Source organism: Budorcas taxicolor, chromosome 1, assembly GCF_023091745.1.
Source record: "Budorcas taxicolor isolate Tak-1 chromosome 1, Takin1.1, whole genome shotgun sequence".
Classification (NCBI taxonomy): Eukaryota; Metazoa; Chordata; class Mammalia; order Artiodactyla; family Bovidae; genus Budorcas; species Budorcas taxicolor.
In genome coordinates this window covers 130,017,871-130,039,602 of record NC_068910.1, presented here as the reverse complement: position 1 = coordinate 130,039,602, position 21,732 = coordinate 130,017,871, and the positions used below count along the sequence as shown (strand labels likewise).

General features: G+C 40.8%; 1 protein-coding gene across 1 annotated transcript in view; it reads right to left on the bottom strand.

Annotated features, from left to right (window-relative positions):
• Positions 1 to 17,999: 17,999 nt before the first annotated feature.
• The window catches only part of GTF2E1 (general transcription factor IIE subunit 1), a 34,293-nt gene continuing 30,560 nt past the window's right edge, over positions 18,000 to 21,732 (bottom strand). The window contains exon 5 of the mRNA XM_052641753.1: positions 18,000 to 19,754. Coding sequence (XP_052497713.1) covers positions 19,330 to 19,754 — 425 coding nt within the window. The 3' untranslated portion in view covers positions 18,000 to 19,329. The remainder of the gene's footprint in view (positions 19,755 to 21,732) is intronic.

The following is a 21,732-nucleotide window of genomic DNA, read 5'->3' as shown; positions in this document are numbered from 1 at the left end:
TTGCATGCTACTATATATATCGATATTTAAATTGGTATGGTGCTTTGTTGTTGTGCTCAGTTGTGTCCGACTCTTTGTGACCCCACAAACCATAGCCCACCAGTCTCCTTTGTTCATGGGATTTTCCCAGCAAGAATACTGGAGTTACCATTTCTTCCTCAGGGATCTTCCCGACCCAGGGATCTAACCTGCATCTCCTGTGTCTCCTGCATTGGCTGGCAGATTCTTTACCACTGAACCACCTGGGAATCCCATAAATTGTTATACATATATACATTATTATGTAGAGAGAAATTTTAAGTATTAGCTATAGCACAATGAATCTTATGCTCAAAACTTCTTAAAAAACAACAACACACACACACACACAACCCTCTTTACTAAGCACCATGGGGTCATGGGGAAGGGGCATAGAACCTGGAGACTGAGTGGGCCTGGATTCTAATCCCAATTCTACCACTTACTGCTTGTACGACCTTTAGCAACTCATTTAACCTCTTTAACCATTTCCCATTTAACCATTTAACCATTTCCTCTTCTTCATCTGGAAAATGGGAATACTAACCCTTAACAGTCGCTTTTGTGATGCATAAGGCTTATCAACTATGGACACAAAATGGCTGGTATATTGAGATACCCATCACTTGTTGGCACCCCTCCTTAGATGATGCTCATTTGATTCCCCTGATGTTGGTACTCTTATGGAAGCTAGCCACTGCCAGGTGCTGGTAAGATGAGAACCATGTTTGAGAGGAAAGACGATGACGTGTTTTCTTGGCCATAAGTGGGATGGATACATGGTCCTTAGAGTTTCCATCAGGGCCATTTGTGGGCACAAGGTTGTTTCCTAGAGGACATCAGCTCAGGAAGTATACCAAGACCCAGCATTACTTACCACAGGGAAATTGTCTCTGGATTGTTTCATGTCAGGCCTTGATTTCATTGGCTGGCCTCAGAGTGGTCTATGCACTGGGATTATATATCCTAATCCTCAAAGTCTATTATCACCTAAAAACAGCTTTTGCTTTTGGCACTTGAAGTGTTGATTGCCACAATCTTCTCTTGGTAAGCTTCCTTATGCATTGGGTATTTATAAATATTTATGGAAGAAAAGAAAGAAAGAAGACAGGAAGGAAGGAAAGAAGGAAGGTTGGTTCAAGGATGCAACACTGATTGGCCCTTGAGACCTAGGAAATAACATTCTGTTCTCAGAGTTAACCTATACAATCAGTTCAGAACAGATCAGATCAGAATATGCAAAGTCATCTTAAAGGGACAGTATAGATTCTTAGCCAAATAAGTGGTTCCCCAACCTGGCTAATGATCAGAGTCACTCGGGATCCTGTAAACATTCAGATCCCTACGCCCTTCCAGATCAAATAAATTAGAATTTCTAGTTGAGGGGAAAAAATCTTTCTTTGTAAATCCTCTAGGTGCTGTTGTGGCAATAAACCCCAGCCTGGCTAGCAGACTGGCTCTGGGAACCATTGCAGGAGGTCTGAAAACGATCATCATATATAAATAACAATGTGTAGGTCAGAAGAGGGCTGATCGAGCAAAGGGAATGCTTGGCACATTCTGACTCATGTAAGCAAAATTCTAGAATTGGGTGCCTGCCAGGGTGTCAGAAACATCAGACTTTCTGGAGAGTGGATTCCTTTTAAGATAGCAAAGCCAAATGAACAGAGCCTGATGTTACTCCCCTTATCAAAGTTCCTTGCTCACTGAGCAACCTTCTGATACTTCCTCTTCCCTTGCAACTGGTCTATAGGGAGCAAAGGTACAGAGCAGGCTAAATGTTCCCCACCGTAAATTAATAAACGGGCATTCTGGTTATTTATCAGTCTCCTGTGAGTGGGCATGAGTCAGCATCTTGAGGCTGATCAACTCAGAGTTCCTGCCGAAACTGAATTCTGATGCTGCAAAGCTGAGGGCCTGACTCTAGGCCCCATTGAATTCATCAGAGTAAAAGCATCCCATGTGGGTCCAGGAAGCCAGCCAGTCAGCCTCTCCTGAGGAGGAAAGTGAGAAGGGGCCCACTTCCCAGGGGGACACACTATGGAAGACTTTTTTTTTTTTCCATGTATCTGTTCCCCAACCAGGAGTCAAGCCTGGACCCCCTGAAGTGGAAGTACAGAATCTCAACCACAGGGCCTCTCCTATACTTTTTTGATACTGTGTGTGTTTTGTTGGGTACGTGAACTCAGAAGTGGTTAGGTTTTTACAGTAAGAGTCATTTAAAGTACTTTGTCTCTTTCTCAGACTTTCATATATATTAGCTCATTTGACACTTGAACCAACCTGGGAGGTGACTGAGTCATATATTATTATTATTACTATATCTGAGATGAGGAATCTGAGTACATATTCACTTACCTTAGATCCAAACAAAATGGTCCAGTTAGGACCAGAATCCAGAACGTCTGATTTATACTCTTTTAACTTCTCCTCTAATGAAAAAAACATACTCTGAAAAAACCCTTAAAGAAGCAGTAGACTAACCCAAATGGGATAGAGTGGGACTGTGTTTCCATGTGTATATGAGCAGCTGGGTTAAGGACATGGGTATGGAGGGGCAAAGCTGACAGGAGAACAGAAGAGAAATCAGATCAGTGGTGATAATAAGAAAGCACATCACATTTTTTTCTTCTTAGCGCAGGAAACTGAGAAATGATTCATGTTAATTGAACAAACTATTTACTGAGCATCTATTGTGCACAAGGCCTCATGTCTTAAGTGTTATCAGAGGAATGGAGCTTCAGAAAGAATATTTTTTAACATGTATTTTGGTGTGGTGAAGAGTGACCCCCAAAAAACTTTTTATTTTTTTAATGCAGCATCAAAGAGTATGATCCACATCCAGGGTATATCAGGGGAGGTGGGAAAAGGGAGACAGTGGGGTTGGGAAGCTGATTGTAATTAGGACTCTGGCAGCCAAGACCATTTGGAAATGAGGGCTTGATGACACCTCATCAGGGATGGATGTCTGTGCAAAATCCTTCTTGGGGAATAAAAAGGCAGCTTCCTCAACACTTTTCCATCATTGTATTTTATCTTAGGTCTTTAAGTCCTTGCTGACTTTACCAGTGACAGTTCCCAAAATAAAGCTGTTTTTTACAATTGCATGAAAACAAAATCTAGATTCCAGAGGTGCAAGAATTATGGAAGGGGCAAGTCCCTGGGCTTCTCTTTCTCCTGCTCTGACATGTCCTTCAGCATGATCTGCAGCTGGGACGAAGGGCTCCAGCCAGATCTCTGTTGATTAGCCCACAGACACTGCCCTGTGGCATGCTTCAGCCCTCATATTTTGCTAACTGATTTCTGTTTATAAATCTGTACATTCTGGCATAAGCACTCTGGGGTGGCAAAGGGAGACAGAGCTGCCTGTTCCCCACCCGATTGGTTCATGTCTGGCTGGGTCAGCCTCCCACCTCTCTGGCTGATTCATCAGGCTCAATCTATTCAAACAGATGGGACTTCTATTTAAGTATTTTAATAGCATGCATTTAAGATACCCTATTGAGGATCTGATCTGACAGGGGTTTGATGAAGTGTTGATGTACCGAAAAGCCAGGCTCACTAGGTAAAGAAGTTCTTCCCAAGCCAGATAATTTGAATCAATTCAATCAAGTATTTAACTAAGGTCCGACAGTGCCACAGTATGTGCCCAGCATTGAGTTAAGAGAGCCAGAAGACATGTAGAATGCTTAGCAGACAAGCCCTCAGAAACTTCTTTCTCTAAGGAGAAATAGTGCATTAATGGATGTCTGAAATTTTACAAACATCTGTGACTGCTTACTATGTGCAAAGGGTTTGAGCAGGTAAGGAGATAAGTAGAGTAGTGGCCATAACATCTCTTTCACATCAAGCTCGCATCAAATATTTCAAGGGAAAAAGGCTCTCTATTGTCTCATGATGAGAAAAAATATCTAACATTTATTGAGCACCTAAATTGAAGGTACTGAATGTTCTTCAGTACACCACATTCCTTCTTGACACAATACTCTTGCTTGTTGTTACCCTAACTTTAATATCCACCCTCCCACTCTGCTATGCTTATCTGTATCTGCTTTTGTTTTTTCAAAGAACAAATCTGATTTTCTTCAAAAGCTTTTCACTCCCAACCTTCACCCAATAATGCTATCTTTTCTTCACAGCCTTTAACATGCCTTTTGGAACTTCGGTTTAGTACCTAACAGAATTTTTGATGTCTTGTGTTGGTCTCAATCTTTCAGGTTTGTGAGACCTGGATGGTCAAAAATACTACAAACTCTGTAAGACTAAAACTCAATTTATATTTGTTCAATTACTCAATATTTGGCTAGCATCTGTTTGTACCAAATCAGCACTGTGGGAGAAATAGATATAAATAAGAAAAGAGTTCTCAAGGAGCTCACACATATATTCTCTATTCTGAAATGGAATCAGAATCTGTCTAGAAAGCACTTAGAATAGTGCCAGACACATAATAAGTCTTCTATAAATGAACTATCATTAGCTATTATTTCTCTGATACTACATAAATGAGTGAGAAGTAAAGATAAGAACTAAGAAAGGAAGTTACAACTGTTAGGTTACTTTTGTGGAGATATATAAGAAATCCAACTCAAATAGCTTAAATAGTAAAAGGGACTTACTGGCTTATCTAACTGAAAAAATTCCAGACAAAGAGTAATGATCAGTTATGATTCCATCAGGGTTTTGGTACCATTTCTTTGAGATTCTTTTGATACCACTCTCCCTTGTTTTGGCTTTATCCCTGTAGCAAGGTAATTATAGTAACTACAGGCTTCACATTTATACATAACATCAAGAGGAAGAGAGAATTTACCTCTTCTGGTAGCTTTCTTGTAAATCAAGAAACTTCTTCGCTAAAGGCCCCAGCAAATCCCCTTCTCATTTCAGTGTACCAAGTGAGTCACAGCATTTTTCTCAGCCAATTTCTTGACCAAGAAATGCCATGACTACTTTGCTTAGATGGGGTTTCCCTGGTGGCTCAGCTGGTAAAGAATCTGTCTGCAATGAGGGAGTCCTGGGCTCGATCCCCGGGTTGGGAAGATCCCCTGAAGAAGGGAAAGGCTACCCACTCCAGTATTCTGGCCTCAAGAATTCCATGGACTGTATAGCCCATGGGATCACAAAGAGTTGGAAAAACCTGAGTAGCTTTCACTTGGCTTGGCTTAGACCAGGTTTTTGACCCAGGCACTGTTAAAGATGAGATTACTGTATCAGTTAGAATGTCCTGCTTATACTGCAAATCTCAGTGACATAACAGCAAATATTTACTTCTTGTTCTAACTATATGCTGGTGTATGTCGGCTGGGGGATCTCTACCATAATAGTCACCCTGGGACCCAGGCTGATGGAGGCTTCATCTCGACACATGCTTTAGCAATCACTGTATCTGGGAGCGGAGAAGGCAATGGCACCCCGCTCCAGTACTCTTGCCTGGAAAATCCCATGGGCAGAGGAGCCTGGAAGCCTGCAGTCCATGCGGTCGCTGAGGGTCGGACACGACTGAGCGACTTCACTTTCACTTTTCACTTTCATGCCTTGGAGAAGGAAATGGCAACCCACTTCAGTGTTCTTACCTGGAGAATCCCAGGGACGGGGGAGCCTAGTGGGCTGCTGCCTCTGGGGTCGCACAGAGTCGGACATGACTGAAGCGACTTAGCAGTATCTGGGAGGGGCACCTGGAGAATCATACACTAGCCCTTAAAGGCTTCTGCCTGGAAAAGACATATATCACTTCTATTCACATTTCATAGACCAAAGCAAGTCACATGGCCACACCTACCTAAAACAATCTAGGAAATGCAATTCTATTATGTATACAGTAAACTGGAATATTTGTGAAGAGCCACAATCACTATAAAGAAAGCTGAGCACCGAAGAACTGATGCTTTTGAACTGTGGTGTGGGAGAAGACTCTTGAGAGTCCCTTGGACTACAAGGAGATCCAACTAGTCCATCCTAAGGGAGATCAGTCCTGGGTGTTCATTGAAGAACTGATGCTGAAGCTGAAACTCCAATACTTGGTCCACCTGATGTGAAGAGCTGACTCATTTGAAAAGACCCTGATGCTGGGAAAGATTGAGGGCAGGACGAGAAGGGGATGACAGAGGATGAGACGGCTGGATGCCATCACCAACTCAATGGACATGGGTTTGGGTAGACTCCGGAAGTTGGTGATGGACAGGGAAGCCTGGCATGCTGTGGTTCATGGGATCACAAAGAGTCAGACACGACTGAGTGACTGAACTGAACTGAGCAATCACTACTGGGCTTCCCAGGTGGTTCACTGGTAAACAATCAGCCTGCCAATACAGGAGACATAGGAGATGCAGGTTCAATCCCTGCATCAGGAAGATCCCCTGGAGGAGGAAATGGCAATCCACTCCAGTATTCTTGCCTATAAAATCCCATGGGCAGAGAAGTCTGGTGGGCTAGAGTCCATGGGGTTGGACATGATTAAGCATGCACGCATGCACAATCACTACTACGATTACTCTTGGCCCAAGCAGGACCTGTACAGATGACTATATAGATGACTATACAGGAACTATATAGGAACTGTACAGATGACTATAGAATTAGCTTCTCCTGAAGCACATGTACGTCCTTGGGAAAGGGATCTCTCGGCAAAAATTAGGTACTACTAGGAAGGAAGCAATGAATGCTAAGCATGGAACTGATAATGTTTACTATAGAAGTTATATAAAGGCAAAATGATCTCAGACATCAAACAAGTGGAGAAAAGAAGATCATGCACAGATTGGCAAAGGCTGAGGGAGAGAAGCAACCACTGTAGGTCTGTAGCCATCTAGAGATCTGCACAGCAGGAAGGGCCTAGATGGAAATAGGCAGTAGGGCCAGGGCATGAATTAGCATCTTTGTGGCTACGCTCCCCAGCCCTGCCATGGGAGCATAAAATGCATTATCAGGAAGATACGTAGGGATGGTGGATGATTTGAGGAGCTTTGTGTGAGGTCTTGGACTGTCAAAGATGTTGAAGAGCTGAAACAGTTAAGAGGTTCTCAAATGTGCATGGGGGTCATAACAGAACCCAGAACCAGTCATACTGGAGTTTCAGCTTCAGCATCAGTCCTTCCAAAGAACACCCAGGACTGATCTCCTTTAGGATAGACTGGTTGGATCTCCTTGCAGTCCAAGGGACTCTCAAGAGTCTTCTCCAACACCACAGTTCAAAAGCATCAATTCTTCGGCACTCAGCTTTCTTCACAGTCCAACTCTCACATCCATACATGACTACTGGAAAAACCATAGCCTTGACTAGACAGACCTTTGTTGACAAAGTAATGTCTCTGCTTTTGAATATGCTATCTAGGTTGGTCATAACTTTTCTTCCAAGGAGTAAGCGTCTTTTAATTTCATGGCTGCAGTCACCATCTGCAGTGATTTTGGAGCCCCCCAAAATAAAGTCTGACACTGTTTCCCCATCTATTTGCCATGAACTTATGGGACCAGATACCATGATCTTCGTTTTCTGAATGTTGAGCTTTAAGCCAACTTTTTCACTCTCCTCTTTACTTTCATCAAGAGGCTTTTTAGTTCCTCTTCACTTTCTGCCCTAAGGGTGGTGTCATCTGTGTATCTGAGGTTATTGATATTTCTCCCAGCAATCTTGATTCCAGCTTGTGCTTCTTCCAGCCCAGCATTTCTCATGATGTACTCTGCATATAAGTTAAATAAGCAGGGTGACAATATACAGGCTTGACGCACTCCTTTTCCTATCTGGAAACAGTCTGTTGTTCCATGTCCAGTTTTAACTGTTGCTTCCTGACCTGCATAGAGGTTTCTCAAGAGGCAGGTCAGGTGGTCTGGTATTCCCATCTATTGCAGAATTGTCCACAGTTTATTGTGATCCACACAGTCAAAGGCTTTGGCATAGTCAATAAAGCAGAAAGAGATGTTTTCCTGAAATTCTCTTGCTTTTTCAACGATCCAGCGGATGTTGGCAATTTGATCTCTGGTTCCTCTGCCTTTTCTAAAACCAGCTTGAACATCTGGAAGTTCACGGTTCACGTATTGCTGAAGCCTGGCTTGGAGAATTTTGAGCATTACTTTACCAGCATGTGAGATGAGTGCAATTGTGGGGTAGTTTGAGCATTCTTTGACATTTGCCTTTCTTTGGGAGCTCCATGGTAGACTACAAAGCCCCACATAAATGTATGTATGGGATTGTAACAGAGATGGGAAGAGTTGAGAGTGATTAGAATACAGGTGAGACTATCTCCAACTGAATGACAGTGGGAATAACAAAGTGAAGATGAAGTATAGATATCAGTGGGCTGATGGGCACTGTCTAATAAGTCAAGACTTTTTCAATTACAAGAGATAGAAACCCAAGCCCAATTGTGTGCTCAGATGTTCAAGTCATGTCTGCCTCTTTGCAACCCCATGGAGTGCAGCCTGCCAGGCTCCTCTGTCCATGGAACTTTACAGGCAAGAATACTGGAGTTGGTTGCCATTTCCTTCTCCAGGGCATCTTTCCAACCCAGGGATCAAGCCCACATCTCCTAAGTCTCCTGCATTGGTGAGAGGATTTTTTACCACTCCATCACCTGGGAAACCTCAACCCAAACTGGCCAAAGAATAAAACTAAACATACTGACCCACATAATAGAAATAATTACAAAGGTAAAAATGGATTCAAGTATGGTAAGATTAAGGTGCTCAAGCACTGTGATGGGAAATCACTCTTTCTCCATCTCTATAGTGTCTACCTTCCTCTGTGTTGGTTTTATTTTCAGGCAGATTGTCCTCAAATGATAACAAAGATTGTCCCCAGCTGCTACCAGCTATACTCTACCAGTTTAGTAGTAGAAAACGGCAGTGCCTTTTTCTTGTTTCAACCAAAGTCCTGAAGTAACTCTCATTACCTGGTCTGGATCGTAGGCTCCTCTCTGAATCAGTCACTATGACTGGCATCCATCCCAGCTGAATCACATGGAGGGAGAGTGGGGGAGAAATGCACACTGTGGGAGAAGAAATGAAAACCTCCCACATCCACCATAGGAAGCAGGCTTAGGAAGCCTGCTCCTGAAGTGATGATTGTGGAGAAGAGGACACAGGACAGAGGAGGGAAGAACATCAAGAGAGGATTTGAGGCAGAGGGAGAGTAGCATTTATTGCAGCATAGCAAGTTTTAAAAAAGGGATTTACCAAGTGCACTTTGGGAGATGGGGAAGTAGTGTAATGAGACAGATGGTGATCACAGATATCTGTTGGTCAAAACACTGAGAATATATTTAAGAATTCCCAAAGTGGCCCAATACACTCTTTGAGAAATAGTAGTTTAGGAGACAAAAGTAGACACTGTCACAGACTTTCAAATGATTCTGTGCTTGTTAGGTGTTTTTGTTGCGAACTGCTGAGGTGGGGGAGGGAGGGAAAAGGACTATGTCAGTCTTGAAGGAACTAGACTAACGCAGGAGACACGGGCAGAGGTCTCCCTATCACTGCCATAATTTGATAGCTTAATGAATCTCAGTGGAAAAAGCAATCAAGAAATTATCCATAAAGTTGCTAAAGTTACAGCCTGTCAGAGAGATGTGAAATGTCAGTGACATACAAAGCACGCCAAGTCCTCTCCACCCACCCACTAAACAGAAAGGCCCACCCTGTCTTGCCTTTCTTCTACCCTCCTACATACACATTATACCTGCACACAGGCACATAACAGCAGGGAAGGATTCTCTTGGAACATTGTCAGAATCATTCTTTAGACCTCCCAGGCAGGTCACTACCCTGAAATGAAAAGCTGCCAGCCTCCCATTTTTGAAGCTGGTGGAACAGGGCTGATTAAAGCTGACTTCATACTGAGCAAATACTTGTGAGAGGCAATTTAGTTCTGGATTCATCCTCTGGATCTTAACAATTACCATCACCACCACCCTTGATACTGGCACACTTCCAAGCATGTTCAAACAAAAAGGGCTTCACCTCATGCTTGACCAAAAGAAGACATTAGCCCGCTATGACCCTGAACTTAAAGGATTGGCTCTGTGACAGAGAACTGGATGGAGCACAGAGACCACAGCCCCAGGTGAGTACTCAGATGGCCAGAATAAGTCTATGTTATGACTTTAAAGTCTGAAACCCAGGAAAGGATATAAAGGTCAATGCAGAGAAGCTAATTCCTTCACAAAAGAAGATCCAGGATGCTTCAATTCTTACTTCATATGCACACCTACTATTACTTGGTCCTCTGTAGCTGTTGCTCTGGTCACAGACCCTAGAGCTCTGAATATTCTCTGTTGACTCTCACTTCCAAAACAGACATCTTGGTTACAAGGCCCTGTCTACTCCCCAGTGAGTGCCAGTAATTACTGCACACAGTGCTGGGAAGGTGGTATGCTAAAAAGAAACAGCACATAGACATTATCACAAACTCAGCAATTTCACTCTTAGCTATAGGCCCCTCAAATTGAAAATTGGTACTCAAACACATGTATATGAATATTCACAGCAGCATTACTCACAACAGCCAAAATGCTGAAACAATCCAAATGCCCATCAACAACTGAATAAATAAACAAATTGTGGCATACACACACAACAGACTACTACTCAGTCGTAAAAAGGAATGAAGAACTGACACATGCTACCCCATGGATGAACCTCTAAAACATTATACTAAGTGAAAGAGGCCAGATACAAAGGTCACATACTGAATGATTCCATTTATACAAAATAACCAGAATACATAAATCCATAGACAGAAAGAAGAATGGTAATTGCCAAGGGCTGTGGTTTCCCCAGGATTTATGAAAGGAAAACAACTGCTTAATGGGGATGGATTTTGTTTTGCAGTGATGAAAATGTTTTGGAACTGGATAGTGAATAAACTAAATGTCACTGAACTGTTCAGTTTAAAATGATTAATTTTATGTCATATGAATTTCACCATAATTTTTTTAAAAAGGGAGCGGGATACTGACTCAGCTGTTATATAACTTTATCACCTTACTCCCTCACTTCTACCTGAAGATGTATGTAGAAAGACGAAGTATTGGCCATTACGGAACCACAAAGCAACAAACACTTGCCTCAGAAAAGAAAGACTCATTATAAAGATAGAAGGAAGCTGGGTCTTTGATATCATGAAGGAAACCACGGAATCATCAATTTTAATTTATTAAGAGATAAATAAAATCTCCAGTTGAAGAAATAGCACAATCTTGGCTCCTCACAATTTCTTCTGTAAAGAATGACCTTAACACAGACTAAGTGAACAAATTCTCTTTAGTTAGATGCATTTGTTAGATGTATTTTGGTTAGGTGGTTTCACCAGTTGCTGGGAAAAATGCACTTTGCTGCGTAGATCAGCACTCACCATCTGTAAGCATTCCAAACAGGAAGATAATTAATACAAAATAGCATCACAGACATTAGGTATACGATTAGATATACAAACGGAAAATAGTCTTTTGAATAAGCCATGGCTTACTCCTGGCCTGGATAAACATAACTGTTTATTCATTCAGTATTTATTGATGAGTACTTACTATGTGCCGGGCATACTGAGTCAGGGATATGAGCCAGAACACTGCAGTAAGCAAGAAAGATAAAGCCTCTGCCCTCAGGGAGCTTACATTCTAGCAAGGGGAGAGACAGAAACAAACACATGAGCAATCTCACATACACTGCTGTTAAGATCACGCATACACAGCACCATTTTGGGCTTCCAACTCCTCTAATTTCGGACTGGCTCTGAGCTCCTCTGTCTCTGGCGTGGCTTCACAGGATGCTCAGGTTTCTCACTTACCGAGAAGTCAGCAGCACTTTCAACATCACAAACTTGGTCTAGGTAGTCAACAATTCTCAGTTCCTTATCTCTACTGCTGATGTCATCCCTAATATTTCATCCTACTTCAGGAAACACACAAAACAAAACAAAAAAAAACTCCTCATCCCAATCATTTTCACCCATGAAAGTGGAAGAATTAAACCAGAAGCAAAATTCATTATTATTCCCAAGAGAAAGAGTCCACCAACAAAACGAAGCCTACCTTTCTAGCAGAGGATAGGGAGGAGGGCAGCATGAGCACAGCATTCAGGTCAAAAAGTTGTACACAAGGAAAAATGTATATCGTCACTAAGTACAATACATAATTCTAGCACCTGAAGAGAATGTCCTAGACTAGTGCTGTTCAACAGAAATACAATGCAAGCTACAAATGTTAGCAATATAGGCAATTTAAAATTTTCTAATAGCCATATAAAAGAAATAAAAAGAAACAGGTTAAATTAGCTTTAATAGCATATTTCCTCTAAACTAGCATATCTACAGTACTATCTTTTCAACAAATAATCAATATAAAAGTTATTAATAAGGTATTTTACATTCTTTAATCCCACACTGAGTCTTCAAAATTTGGTATGTGTTTCATATTTACAGCACATTTCAATTTGGACTAGATACAGTTCAAGTACTCAATTGTCACAAGTGGCTAGTTGGCTACCTTATTTGACAGGGTGGTCCTAGACAAAATACTCACTAAGTTCTCTTTTCCACGAACATTGAAGCAAATGGCTCCTCAGAACTAAAGTTTCTAGGCGTCTCATTGGTTGCACTAAAGAAGCTATATTCTGCTACCCTGGGGACACAGTCCTAGGTACCATGAACCACAAGTAAACATAACTAATTGATTAAGAAATACATATACAAATAAAATTCAGGCAGGAACAAAATGATATGCCTTGGTGGAGAAAAAGAGTATGTTCTCCTAGTGCCAATTCATCTGTCCATTCATCTATTCAACATCTGTTGAGAGCCTGTCATGTGCCAGAATTAACTGCACATGCTAGTATTCTGTCCTTAGTCTTTTGGGGTTGCGGGGGGGCGGGGGGGGGGGGGGAGTTGAGAGACATAAAAAAATAAACAGGTTGACTGTATACAGCAATATTGTTATGAAGAAAATAAAGTAGGAAAATATCACCATGAATGGGAGAAGAGATTACTTTAAGAGAAGAGAAGGCTTTTCTGAGAAAGTGCCATTTAAGCTGAGAATGAAATAAAAGTGACAGGCATGGAGAAAAAAGTTCTACACAGAGAATATAGTTAGGGCAAAGACCTAAGGCAGGAAAAACCTTGGCATATTTGCAAAGCAGAGAATGTCAATGTTGTTAGACAGTAGTTAACAGGAAGAATAGTAAATGTGCTCATAAGAGTAGTCAGGGGCCAGATCTCTTAGGACCTACAGAAAAGGGTCAGGAGTTTAGTCTAGATGTTATTCTAAGAAACAGTCAATGAAGTGTTTTAAGTGCGGGTAGGGGGAGGTATTAATATGGCCTGGGGTAGGCTGGTAGTGTTGGAAGTATAAGAGGTGAGATTTAGAATATATTTTCAATTTATTAGTAAGTCCTATCAGCTCTACCTTCAAACTTAGGTTATACAAATTAGATTATATTTTGAGTCTGACAGGACTTGCTGAAGAACAGGATGTGATGACCAACTACTAGACTTTTGGTGTGAGGATGTAGGTGAAATGATGGTGCCATTTATGCGAGCTGAAACAAGAATAAACTCTGCTCTCCCTCCCGTATTTCCAATCTTGATAAATGGAACAACCATTCAGTCAGAAGACAGCTTCATCCAGGGTAGTGCCATATTCAAACAGTCACCAAGTCCATTAATGCCACCTCTCCAAAGTTTCTTAAACCTGTCCCCTTTTTCCATCCCCACAGACTTATGTGTGTGTGTGTTTTAGTCGCTTAGTCATGACTCTTTGTGACCCCAAGGACTGTAGCCCTCCAGGCTCCTCTGTCCATAGAATTCTCCAGGCAAGAATACTAGAGTGGGTTGCCATTCCTTTCTCCAGGGGATCTTCCCAACTCAGGGATTGAACCTGTGTCTCTTGCATTGCAGGAAGATTCTTTACTATCTGAGCTATGAGGGAAGCCCTCTATTACTAAGACTATTGAAATCACCTTAATAATCTCCAGGTTTCAATTCCAACCCAACAGCAATGCTACAAATTGTTTCCCTGCTTAAAATTCTCCAACAGTTTTTTTGAAAAGTGATTTGGATGACATCATCCTTATGGCAGAAAGTGAAGAGAAACTAAAAAGCCTCTTGATGAAAGTGAAAGAGGAGAGTGAAAAAGCTGGCTTAAAGCTCAACATTCAGAAAACGAAGATCATGGCATCTGGTCCCATCACTTCATGGGAAATAGATGGGGAAACAGTGGAAACAGTGTCAGACTCTATTTTTTGGGGTTCCAAAATCACTGCAGATGGTGACTGCAGCCATGAAATTAAAAGACACTTACTCCTTGGAAGGAAAGTTATGACCAACCTAGATAGCATATTCAAAAGCAGAGACATTACTTTGCCAAGAAAGGTCCATCAGTCAAGGCTGTGGTTTTTCCAGTGGTCATGTATGGATGTGAGAGTTGGACTGTGAAGAAAGCTGAGCGCCAAAGAATTGATGCTTTTGAACCGTGGTGTTGGAGAAGACTCTTGAGAGTCCCTTGGACTGCAAGGAGACCCAACCAGTCCATTCTAAAGGAGATCAGTCCTGGGTGTTCATTGGAAGGAATGATGCTGAAGCTGAAACTCCAATACTTTGGCCACCTCATGAGAAGAGTTGACTCACTGGAAAAGACTCTGATTCTGGGAGGGATTGGGGGCAGGAGGAGAAGGGGACGACGGAGGATGAGATGGCTGGATGGCATCACCGACTCGATGGACATGAGTTTGGGTAAACTCCGAGAGTTGGTGATGGACAGGGAGGCCTGGCATGCTATGATTCATGGGGTCACAAAGAGTCAGACACGACTGAGTGACTGAACTGAACTGAACAGTTTAAGATGGACATGTCCTTTGACTTGCTACTTCTCTTTTATGGTTCTATCCTATAGAAATATAGAATAAGGATATATAAGGCTAATTCATTATAGCACTTTAATAGTGAAAAACTGGACACTACCTAATGCCATTCGAGAAGGGAACTGTTATACAAACCACCACATAATTATACAATTCAACCTAGTCCTTATTTTTAAAAATGAATCAGATTTAAATATACAGATATAGAAAGATCTTCGAAGATATTTCAAAAACAAATAGCAATGTATGTATGGGCAGTGTATATATGATTGTATTCACTTAAAAAGCATCGCAGTGTATTTGTGGATATGAGTGTATGTTGTTTCGAAAGGTCTAGAAAAGGTCTGGGATGATACACACTGTCAACAAAGGATATGGAGATATATATATCTTATTGGATGAATTTTCCAATAATATATTTATATAACAACAACAAATTGTACAGCTATTCTACATGCCTTAATGTGACTAAAGGCACTTTAGCACCTGGCACTAGCCTTTGTTTCCACACAAATTTCTCAGACTTATTTACATCAGGTAAATGATAATGTACTTTCGTGTGATGGGAAATGTGGGTTGATTGCTGAAACTGGGTCATGTTAGAGACCTATTTGCTTTGCAACTGGAATAGGAATGGCAGCCTCTAGTACTCAGAAGGACAGCAAGATCTTTCTGAAGAGAGGTTAAGGTGCTTGTTCCTTTCCTTAAGGACCCACTAGAATTAGTTCATTCCTTTTAGCTCTTCAAAGGAAGAAGCAAAGTTTCAAGGCATTTCCTGTTTCAACCCATTCGGCTTTATATGTTTTCAGAATACCTGTACTTCTCTTATTTGCAGTTTATTTTGCTTTTATAATATAAAAAGCCAATAGAAAGGACAGTAAGTTTAGTGTCATAGTTCTAGTTTCTTTCTGAAAATTTTCCTCATTTCCCCAGGAGATTTAAAAAAGAAAAATTTTTAAGTGATAGTAGCATAGCTCTCGGAGAAGGCAATGGCACCCCACTCCAGTACTCTTGCCTGGAAAATCCCAGGGACAAAGGAGCCTGGTGGGCTGCCATCCATGGGATCACACAGAGTTGGACACGACTGAAGCGACTTAACAGCAGCAGCAGCAGCAGCAGCAGCATAGCTCTGCTAGATAACAATGTGAAACAGCCTTCATGGAATCAAAATGCTGAACAAATAGCAGATGGAATTATACCAATTTCTAAATTCTAAAGATTTTCGTATTTGTTTTTTGATTGTCATCTCCTAGTTACTTTTTTTTTTAACCCAGGAATAAGGAGAACAAGAAAACTATACATAAAAGTTTTTCTATTGTAGTAATGGCTGGGAATCTAGCCAAACAGCCAACTGGTAGAAAGAAGAGGAACTGCTCTTTCCAATCTCATTCCCATTCACTGTCTACTCATCTCAAAATGACACCAAAAAGAGTTATGAAATATTCAATTATTTCCTCCTCAGTTATTGAGGTCAGAAATGAAGTACCTTGGCAGGACCGGAAGACAAAAACCTAGTTAGTAATTGCTTATGCTCTGGTCTTCTACGTTCTATATCCTAAAGCTGCTATCTACACCAGCCCTTCCATTAAAATATCCTTCAACTGGCTTGAAGTGCTGTAGCACATCAGAAGACTTCTTCTCGTTGTTTTGTATTATTATTATTCAGCCTCACTTTAAAATGCGTTAGCTACCACTTACCTTCATAAAATATCAGAGCAGAAAGGAATACTGGTGATCCTACCGTAATCCTCTCATTAGTGACAACTGAGAAGCTAGCCCAGGAAGATGACATCAGGTTAATAGTTTCACACTGCAAGTGTCTAGTTAACTGGGACTCAAACCTAGTCTCCTGACTTCCAGGCTATGCCAAATTGGATATTTTCTTTTAATCATTTAAAGTTAATGCTCCTTAAGGTGTTCTGGAAAAAAAGTTGTATCTAAATGAGAAAAAGGCTTCAACTACAAGGGCAGATAGATTGGAAGCAATCTTCCGGCGGATATAAAGCTATGGATCGATTACCTACGGCCAAAGTTGTTTACTCATCACCTGACTTTGGTCAAGTGTATGAGGAATATTTATTTAGTGCAGTGAGAGGAGAAAAAAGTGGCAAAGTGGGGGGAGGGGGGAAAAGTGGGTGGAAAAATGGTTTCTTAGTTAGGGAAACATTCTGATAGACCACTTTGGATATGATAGGATCTTTCAAGGTCATACTTGGAACAGGAATAAAATATAGAACTAAGTTATTTTTTTCTAATACATTTATAACTTTCCAAGGCCTTTGGGAAGAAAAAGGTGATGATGAGAAGGAAAAAGGAAGCTGAAATATTACAGCACTCTACTTGGGATGAAACATGTGAGAATGGAAAAGACACTCTTTAAGAACAAGAATGTGTATCATATTCCTTGACTATTCAATGCTGACTCCCTCCCATTGACCATGCCTTGCCCTCTACTATAATACAAGACTTCAGTGAAAATCTGCCACACAGACTTGTGTCCATGGTTACTGTGAGTCAGTACAGATGGTGCAGGGGCAAGGTAAAGAGGCCAGGGAAGCATGGAGGCTTCCTAAAGTAAGGAGAAACCTGGCCAGTGTAATAGCTAGGATACCAAACAAAAAATGTTTCAAGGAAAAGATGGGTTGAACAGCCAAAGAGCAGCCAAAGAAATTGAGAAATAATGAAAATAAGAAATAAGACATTAAAAAAAAACAACTGAACAATTTCAGCCCAGTCATAGGTTATAACACAGACTCCAAGAGGGAGATGAAAGAATAGATAACAGATAAGAAAAATAGAACAGCAGCTTTAGGAAAAAGAACATGCAAGTGAGATTAAGAAAAAAACCACAAGAAACGAGTATTCACTGAAATGAAGAGCTGACAGTTCACCTAGAACTATATTTCAAAACTTAACATCTGATTACTACTGAACTTCTTTCTAAACTATCAATGTTTAGAAAACAACGTTTCAAAGTTGAATAGCCCTATTTGCACAAGGTACATACTTAAAGTCATTCTTAAGGCAACTTACGGCCAGAAAAAAGCTTAGATCACATACAACTGCATCTACTATTTGAAACAATGCCAATAAGAGAAAAATTTCTGACACACTTTTCTTCATTGGGAAAAGTATTCATTTTAATTATGCTCCAAGATGTTACAGAGCTAGAAATTAACAAATTTCAGTCAGTATAAAATAGATTTATTGTCAATATTCAGTCATTCATACAACCCAGGTTAATGAAACATTACTTCACACAAGGCTCAGATGCTCTAAAATCTATCTTAACTTTACACATGTACTAGAAAATGATAAATACCTAAAAATGACAATGCAAGGGAAAATATTATAAAAAATACAACTGTAGACCCTTGTATGAAAGTTCTTTAAAGTTCTGCCTTTGGGAATAATTCCATGCTACATATCAGAACCAAAAATAAACTGTTTTCCTTGAGGTTACAATGCTCAACAATATACTGGATGCACTCTAAAATACCATGCTTGACAAGAATCAAAAGAGACAAAGAAGGCCTTCAAAAAGGTTGAGAGAAAAAAACCAAGGAGCAATCAATTGTTATATGCTGATTTCTGCTACGATGACCTCTTTAAACAATTTACAGCACTGTGGAAGAACTGAAAAAAGAAGGGTACCAGTCTCAGCACAAATTCAGACAATTTTAAAGGGTACTGTTTCCAATGCTCTCGACTCTTCAATACTTTACGTGGACTCCTTATCCTAAGCCCACGTTTTTTTTCTAATTTATTCCTAAGGACTTTCCAAACACACTTTCTGTTTTCTATTATCCAATATACAAACCACAAGGCAGTAAGCAAAACAACATCTGTCAGTCAAGTCAGTTCTAAACACACCAATTTTGGTTTACATATTAATCATGAGATATAGGCATAACCATCCTCCTTCCACACATACTCTCATCTCCCCTTATACAATGACTCCATCTTCAACCATGAGGCAATGTGAAGCTTTAAGATTTTTTTTCCTACATCAATGACTTGCCTGTTGTGAAGGTGCTTGGTTGGCAGCAATTATCAGGGGCTGTTAGGAATGCTTGGTCAGAACAGATAAAAAGGATGTGATCAGTGAAACTGTAACCTATCATAATGGGCTTCTTACAGGCAGACAGGAAGAATTTACCTTATAGACTTGTCACACTCATTTCAGAAGGGAGAAAAATGTGTCTTAAAAAGGAAAGGAAAAAGATTAGATAAGGGAATACAGCAAAATATTAATACTGTAGTAATAGGAAAGGGAATGCTTATAGCTAACCTACCTTGTGGGGGAAGTTTCTGGCATAGAATAATCAAACTTTCTCTCCCATTATTGTTTGCACAAGATTAACAGTTGCTTTACACCAAGAGGGGCAGAAAGCCATTAAACACATTTCTTCAAAGGTAAGAAATCTCTTTTTGAAATGAGCATTAGAGAAAGGAGGAAAAGGTAGGGAGAGCTCACTCAAAGAGGTCCTCAAACATGCGTTGTCCCATTGCTATGTATGCTTCCTTTTCCTCTGGTGTCATTTGGGCCACCAGCTCTGGCTTCTGGCTCACTTCACTATAGGAGAATGGACGGCCAGCCACCATGACAATGGGGTCATCTGCTACTTCCTCAAATTCATCATCTTCCTCATCCTCTTCCCCATGATGTACAGCCACAGTGGCCACACGGGGTGGAGAGTCATCATCTGACTCGCTGGTCTCACTCTCAGAGTCACTGCCGTTGGCAGCGGTCATGGGAGCAGCCGCCCCCACTGAACCTGCAGGGGCAGACGGGGTCTTCTTCTCATGAATAAGCAACGCTCGCATGACCTCCTCATTATCATCTGGCCCTGCGTGGCCTTCTTCATGCTCCTGAAATGAGTCTATATCTATGCCGCCTGGAAAGAGAAAATCAGAGAGTCACTATCCTTAAATAAAAAAGGCACTCCTTTACAGCTAATAAAATATAAAAGCTTAATATATTTAAATATAGGATAAGATAACACAGATTTCGCTGGTTTCATTTTTTTGAGCTACTGTCCAAAAGACATTCAAAATGTTTCTCACAAACTAGAGCTTAAGTAACATACACCATAAGTATAGCCTGACCCTTGAACAATGTAGGTTTGAACTGTGCAGGCCCACTTATACATGGATTTACTTATTTTTTCTAACAGTAAATACTACAGTAATATATGATCCATGGCTGGTTGAATCCATGGACGTGAAGGAACTATGAATGTAAGTTATACCTAGGTTAATCCCTGTGTTCAAAGGTCAACTGTACCGGGGTCTGTTTTGATTTGTTTTGTTTTTTACTATCTACTTATTCATTGGGCTGCATCGGGTCTTAGTTGGTGCACAATGGGATCTTCACTGGGCACACAGGGTTAGTTGCCCTGTGGCATGTGGGATCTTAGTTTCCCAACCAGGGGTCGAATGCATGTTCCCTACATTGCAAGGTGGATTCTTAACCACTAGACCATCAGGGAAGTCCCTGCACATGGGTTTTAAGACACATAGCTTGGATCTGAACCCTGGTTCATCCAACATGCAAGCTGTAACACTTTGGGCAAGTTATTTAGTCTCTAAACTTCGGTACCTTTTTCTATAAGATGGGATGATAGAAGTGTTTGGTTTCTAGGGCTCTGGTTAAGAACATGAAATAATGTCTGTGAAGGACCAAGTTTGTAGCTGGCTTAACAGGACATCAAAATAAAGCTCCTCATCCTGCTTGGGGCAAAAGCCAAAGGCCTTACGATAACCTATGAAGTCCCACATCATCTGAACCCCTCCTGCCCCACTACTTACCCCTTCTCTTACCCCTTGCTCATTCTGCTCCAGTCACAGTGGCCTCCATCGGATTCCCCGTGTACACCATACACACACTCCTACCTCAGGCCCTCTCCACTGCCCATTTCCTTTGCCTGGGATATCTTTCCTCTAGCTACCTATACTCTCTTGCATCTTTCATGCCTTTACTCAAATTTTACATTCTTTCAATTCACCCCTACCTCTATATTCTTAATGCTCTATTTTTTCCATATAGCATTTATTTTCTAACATAGTACTTCATGTCTAGTCTCTGTCATCTACTTTCCACAAATGTCAGTTCTCCATAATAGATACTTACCTTTTTTACTCAGTGATATATCCCATGCACCCAGAATAGTGCCTACTGCTTGTTAGGTACTGAATAAATATTTGATGAATGAGTAAATAAATGGCAGCTTATTCTCCTGAAGCAAATTAAGTGTACTTTGAACTTTATCTAGGAATCTAGTATCAGAAAGGATACTTCTCCCATCACACACTTCCTATCATTTTGTGTACACATTACAAATGAAGAATTTAAGAAAAATACCTGCATCCTGTATTCTGAAAATAATACCAAATATAACTGTTGATTGAAACCTGACTCCTTTATTCAAATCCTAACATTAGATGTGTTATTTTGGCCAAGCTACTTCATCTTTTTCTGCTTCAGTTTTCTGAAGTACAAAAAGGGTGGAAAACAGTATTTATCTCACTGGATTACCAGGGTGATTAAGTGAATATCTGCAAAGGTCTGGCACTTAGATTAGTGTTATCCATTATCATTATCAAGAGAAGACCCGTGTGGGCTAAGTTGCTTCACTCCTTGTGGCCGACTCTGTGAAACCCTCTGGAGTGTAGCCCACCAGGCTCCTCTATCTGTGGGATTCTCCAGGCAAGCATACTGGGGTGGGTTGGTTGCTATGCCCAATTCTGGCCATGGATAAAGTGAAAGCATCTTCTCACTAACATATGAGAATGAATTAGTTGTAATCTTGGACATTTTTACAACGTATAGATAGAATTCCTAAGATGAGACATATAAGAAAGAGAAAAGGAAAT